This window comes from Erythrolamprus reginae, chromosome 2, assembly GCF_031021105.1.
Source record: "Erythrolamprus reginae isolate rEryReg1 chromosome 2, rEryReg1.hap1, whole genome shotgun sequence".
NCBI lineage: Eukaryota > Metazoa > Chordata > Lepidosauria > Squamata > Dipsadidae > Erythrolamprus > Erythrolamprus reginae.
The window spans coordinates 293,098,310-293,104,652 of NC_091951.1; the positions used below are offsets into that span (position 1 = coordinate 293,098,310).

Below are 6,343 nucleotides of genomic sequence, written 5' to 3' on the forward strand. Positions count from 1 at the left end.
AATAAGTCAGTATTTATATGTTGGTTGGCATTTATTAGCACTGAAGTTCAATACACCAGGATAGAGGCATATTGGGAACGATTATTAGTTCACCTTATTTACACACATGATTGAATGATTCAAGCAAATTACCACATTTTTCGTACTATAAGACACTCTGGACTATGACATCTAGCTTTGGGGAAGGAGAACAAGAAAAAACTCTGCCTCTGCCTCCCAGCATCAATCTGGTATTCATCTGGCCAGTTTGCTACCACCCATTTGCCACTGCTGCTGTTTGCCACGGCGTGTTTACCACAGTCTGTTTGCTGCCACTGTGGCCTGTTCACCGTGGCCCATTCACTGCCACCACAGTGGCATATTTGCTGCCGCTGCTGTGGCTTGTTTGTCACCGCCCGTTTGCTGCCACGGTTTGTTCACCGCCGCAGCCCATTTGTCACCACTGCCACAGCCCAGAACAGCTGATTTGAGCCGCACCAAATCCCTCCCCCTCTTATATAGCAATATTCACTGTATAAGACAGATTTTTCCACCCAGATTTTTTTTGGGGGGGTGGGGGGGAGAAGTGCATCTTACACTCCGAAAAATATGGTATATGAAAAAAACAGAACCTCGTATTATACCCAGTTTTATATCTAGCTTTTAAAATATGCTTTCTCCAACTGATTCAGCTAATGAACTTGCTTACCTAAGTTCTTCCTTCTCATTTGTATAAGGTGAACCCTTTAGGGCTCATCATTTTTCAAGCTCTTCGTGAAAACTAAAAATATCACACGAAATCTGTCCATTTTAATGCAAAGTATTTTGTTACTTCACAATGTATAGCATCTAGAAAAATTTGAACTTTTGATAATACTGCATTGAATTAGGTGGAATTTTTTTTAAAAATCCACAAAATAAACACTTTAGGACAGGCCACTGGAAATAATAGTGTGTTATCCCCGTTAAATAACTTAAAATATTCAAAGCAATATCTTGACTGGATTCTAAAGCATTTGTCTAGTTTAAATTGATATTAAAAATATTTCAAATTACACCTCATAATATACTGCATACTGAAGCATTCAGCCAATTACCAAAAAAGCTATACAAGTACGGAAAAAACAATTAAGGCATGTTGCTTATTGCTAAAAATTAACAATATGTTAACAAATTTTCCAATCATCTCAATTGTAGCCTATTTTTATGTAGCCCCCAAAATGAGCCAAACTCCCTAGCTCCTTTCCATAATCTGCATGTGTTTGCATTCATTTTATCTCCCATCTGAACAAATCAAAGTCAAGAGAGTAGAATTTTATGTGATTCATTCTCTACCCAATTTTAAGCTTGTCTTTACACAATGTTTGAAGACGGCTATTTCTGAACTTTTATGTTACATATCAATTAATAATGCAAGAATTTGCTGCAGCAAAACTATTATGGTACAGTACTCTTCAAAGTACAACAATGCTACTTAGAATAGTAATGGAATTTTTGAAAATATGGAATCAATTGTTTAGAGAATCAATTGTTCCAGCTTTCTTAATGTAACTTGTGGTTACATTATCTAGTTTTGTTCTCTACTGCCATCTTAAGTATATAATTTGGCATCATAATAAAAAGTACACTTATGAAACTTTTCACATCATTTATTGAGAACAGAGTTCCAAAACAGATATTCATGTTTGAATTTTACAAATGAATATAAAAAGTTCTACTGTTACATAGCATTAGTTGTTATAGTTACATAAAAGGTCTCTGGTGATAAATAAACATTTGGCATTACAGAGAAGGCAAAAGTTGCCAAATTAATTGGCCTGATGTGGAATATATGATACTTGTTTCCATCAACAATCTATAAGCCAGATTTCTAGAAGGTTTTTGGTAAAATAGAATAGCTTGAGAACACAAAATAGCAAAAGTAGATCTTCAAACGAAAGGAAATCTCCAATCACAACAATCTTCGTGGATGCTGAGTTGGTAACTGAGACAAAGTTGTTTAACCTCTGCTTTCTATCTAGAGAAGCAATTCATTTTATCTAATCAATTTTGAGATAGGATTTTAGGGATTGTTTACTTTACACCATCCCAATAACTTTGCAAGCATTTCTCTCTTTACTCCTACCCTCCCCCCCAGGAATAGTTTGGACAAAAAAACCCTCTCTCTTCCTCCCTTTCACTCTATTTCTCCCTCTTTCTCTCTTTTCCTTCCTTCCCTTCTTTCTCTCTCCATCCCTCTTTCTTTCTTCCTCTCTTTTTTGCTCTTTCTCTCTCCCTCCTTCCCTTCCTCTCTCTTTCTCTCTCTCTTGCTATCTCTTTCTTGCTTTTTTCTCTCTTTCTTGCTCTCTCTCTCTCTTTCACTGTCTCTTGCTATATGTCTCTTTCTTTGCCTCTCTTGCTATCTCTCTGTCTCTCTTGCTATGTCTCTCTTTCTTTCTTTCTTTCTTTCTTTCTTTCTTTCTCTCTCTCTGCCTCTCTTGCTATGTCTCTCTTTCTCTCTCTGCCTCTCTTGCTATGTCTCTTTCTTTCTCTTTCTCTCTCTGCCTCTCTTGCTATGTCTCTCTTTCTCTGCCTCTCTTGCTGCCTCTCTTTCTCTCTCTGTCTCTTTCTCTGCCTCTCTTGCTGTCTCTCTCTCTGCCTCTCTTATATGTCTCTCTTTCTTTCTCTCTCTCTCTCTCTCTCAGCTGACTACAAGCGGGAGCCCTGACGGCAGCTGGACATGCTGTTGGACGCCGTATATGCCAAGCCCGCAGCGCCAGCAGTACGGCGTCCAGCAGCACGTCCAATCGCCACCGTCAGGGCTCCCACTTGCAGTCAGCTGAGAGAGAGAGAGAGAGAGAGAGAGAGAGAGCTCCCGCCGCCTGGAGCTCCCTCTCGCCGCCGCCATCTCCCCGCGACTGCCTGTGGCCGCTGCAGCCACCCCCCCGCTCCCCCCGCCAGTGCCCTCCCGCCGGGCCCCAAAGGACACTTGCCGCCGACGCCAGGGCCCGCCGGGAGGGCACTGGCGGGGGGACCGGGGGTGTGTGCGGCTGCAGCTGGGAAAGGCGCAGGGAGGGAAGCTGCCTGCCCGCCTGCCTCGGGGAGCCGCGCTTGCAGCCGCAAACCAAAAGGGCAACCCCCGCGCGCTCCCCAGCCCCGGCCCACCTCTGCGCCCCCGCCCGGCCCGCGCTCTCTCCTGTCCTCTCCTGCCCGATGTCGGGGTTTCCGGCGCTCTCCTGCTGGGCCCCAAAGAAGGAAGGCGGGAAAAAGGCGCGAAGAACGAAGCTCTCCTTCTTCTTCCTGCCTTCCTTCTTTGGGGCTCAGCAGGAGAGCGCCGGAAACCGCGGCATCGGGCAGGAGCCGGGGGACAGCTGCGAGCGGGCGCTCCAGGTCGGCACCGGCAGCGCCCCGCCCAGCTGGAGCTTCCGTAGCTCTGCGGCACACCTGGCAGTGTCTCGCGGCACACTACTGTGCCGCGGCACACCGGTTGGGAAACGCTGGTCTAGGGAACTACAGTATATCTAACAAGTAATAGGCAGTGGGCCTTTTCTGCCATGGCACAGCATTATGGAGTTAACTCATCACCTAAAGTCACAAACACATCATTTGTATTTTATCCTCCAGGTGAAGGAGTTCACTCAAGAGTTGATTATGTCAGCAAGCCTGGGAACTCCAGGGGACAGATGATCTAATGAGGTGGCATCATAATCACTGTTAACTTCCCTTTATCTATTATTTTTAATCTCAGGTCTTCTAGTTTTTAAATAAAGGTAATAATTTTTGATGTTTTGGTTCTTTATGCCACCAAGCTACTTTCCATATAAGACAGGCCACTAAATAAATTAGACAAATAAATAATCACAGCACAATTTAAAACACAATCAGCTGGTATCTAACAGCTAAATGCCTAGTTCACAATCCTATGCAGTTATACTGCTTAGAACCTATTTGATCTCTTTAAAGGAATTTATAAAAAAAATAGAATTAAAAGTACAATTCAGCTGTTGAACTGTTGACTGTCATAATGCACAAGAATAGGTCTTTCACAATGATAAAAGCGAATCTAGATCTCTACAACCAGGTGTCCCTCCAATTATAAGGAACTACAATTTCAAACAATAGTTTCCTTCCTGATCTATTGTGGAATTTGCAGTTTCTTGATGGTAAAAATCACCAGACTGGAGAAGTTCTGAATTCATCAGGTTGTCTTGAACAATACAGATGTCAAATTTTAAAATGAGCTAATCTTCCCTTTTCCTGAAAATTGTACATTAGGTGCTGCCTGTCTCAGTTGATATTCATAGTCTCCCTTCTATATAGTCTCCCTTCTTTTTCATTATCAGCAAAAATATGTTATACTGTATATATACTGTATGTGTGTGTATGTAATTGTTGTGAGTTCGGGTTTTCCCCCCGTGTAATATTTGAAGTGTCTTTGCGACATTTCGGCGAAATCACATTCACCATCATCAGGCTGAAGTTATTGGCTTCGTGCTGCTTTGAATATGAATATTATTATGGTGAATGTGATTTCGCCGCAACGTTGCAAAGACACTCAAAATATTACATGGGGGAAAAACTCGAACTCACAAAAATCTACATACATATACCCGTGAAAATCTACGAAAACATACATGCATATATAAATATATACATACATATTGCGTGTGTGTGTTTCTATGCTGCCTAACTCCCTAGGGACTCAGGGCAGTTCACAACAAAAATAAACATGGACCAATATAAAAACATTTCAATTTTAAAATAATTACAGCCATCCATACATTCATGGGCCAACCTCACTAGTATTTCTAGATATTTCTATTAACAGCAGAATCTCCATTTAAAACAAAGGCATTTTATTAGATTTTTATTCTGCTTTCATACATAATAATCCCCCGCTCTACTTTACCGACAACAACCCTGTGAGGTGAGTTTGTCTGGGTGAAGGTGTCTGGCTCAAAATCGGAACTAGAATTCTTTTCTGGTTAGTGGTTCCTGGACCAGCACTTTAACCACTTCAGCAAACCGACTTTCCATATTGGCAGCATTTGGTTTTGAAGAAACATCCCGGAATGTAGTTCCACATAGGAGGAGTTTTCTCCCCCACTTTCTTAGTCCTATTCTTAGTTGTAGTAAAAAAGTACACTATGCACTTATGAAACGCGGGGCACGCTAATAACGTGTAACGAATTGTAATTAATCACAAAGCTAAGAACCAGAGACTTAAAACAAGGAAAACATTAGCCTGAAAACGGAGAGTTGGCTGCTTCTGAAAAGTCTTACCCTCAGCCAGTGTTCCCTCTAATTTTTTGGGGGGGTGGGCGGAAAAGTATAGTGTCTGAGCGGCAGTCCCTTCGGGACTGGGCAGCACAGAAATAATAAATAAATAAATAAATAAATAAATAAACAAACAAATAAATAAAAAACCCACCCTGTTTTGCCTCAGAGAATTTCAAAATAAAATACTGTACTGTGTGTCTATAACAGTGAGCTCATAATAGGGCAACTCTATCAGTATCAAAATGCCACTTAAATAGTTGAGCTACTTTCAAACTAGATTTTGATTTTCTTTCTCTCTTCCTTACTCCCATTCTTTTTCTTTCTCTTTTCCTTCCTCTCTTTTTTCTATCTGTTTCTCTCTCTTCCTCTCTTCCTCTCTCTCTCCTTCCCTCTCACTCTTTCCCTCTCGGCTTCTGGGCAGGTTTGGAAAACTCTGAGTTGATGATGATTTTTAAGTGAGCGATTGCTCACTGCTCAGCTTAGAGGGAACTATGCCCTCAGCCCAGGCAAAGCTTTGGGCGAGGACCACCCACTCGTCTCCGCCTTCGTGCAAACATCAAACGTTGCTCAACTCAAGGCATTCTCTCGTCCTCCCAGTTCCTCCAGCAAGCCCTGCTGTGGCCCAGCGCGCCGGGCATAACCCCATCCCATCGATCCCCATCGGCCCTAAGCATCGAAAACGCTTACTATGTGCTCCGCGGACACCGGAGATCCCGACGCATGGGCCAACAATTTTTAAGATACGGCCGTTCCAACTCTCTCCGACGCTGTGGAGAGAGGAGAGAAGGGAAGGGCGGGGCATCAGAAGAAAAGGAGGCGGTGCTGGAGACTTCGGGCCAATCGCTGTCGGGAAAAGGATCAAAGAGGCGGGCGGTATAGCAGGGGCGGCAGGAGTTCGCGTGGTGGTTTGCCAGGTGCGCTTGGACTGGTTTTGTCAGCTTTTGACGCCGCGGCCGCTCCCGCGCCAACCGGCTGATCATCCTATTAGGAGGAGAGGTCGGGATCGGCGCTGCCGCTTGTCCCAGAGCACAGCCCCACTTCGTCCCCCGAAATATTCCGGTTTGATCTGAAGTAGTGTAGGATATCCTGCCCAAGCAGGGGGTTG

General features: G+C 43.4%; 1 protein-coding gene across 1 annotated transcript in view; it reads right to left on the bottom strand.

The window, feature by feature from the left end:
- The window catches only part of TNFAIP8 (TNF alpha induced protein 8), a 43,873-nt gene extending 37,861 nt beyond the window's left edge, over positions 1-6,012 (bottom strand). Inside the window, exon 1 of the mRNA XM_070742872.1 lies at positions 5,926-6,012. Within this exon, the coding sequence (XP_070598973.1) occupies position 5,926 (1 nt within the window). The 5' untranslated portion in view covers positions 5,927-6,012. The remainder of the gene's footprint in view (positions 1-5,925) is intronic.
- Between the last annotated feature and the right edge of the window lie 331 nt (positions 6,013-6,343).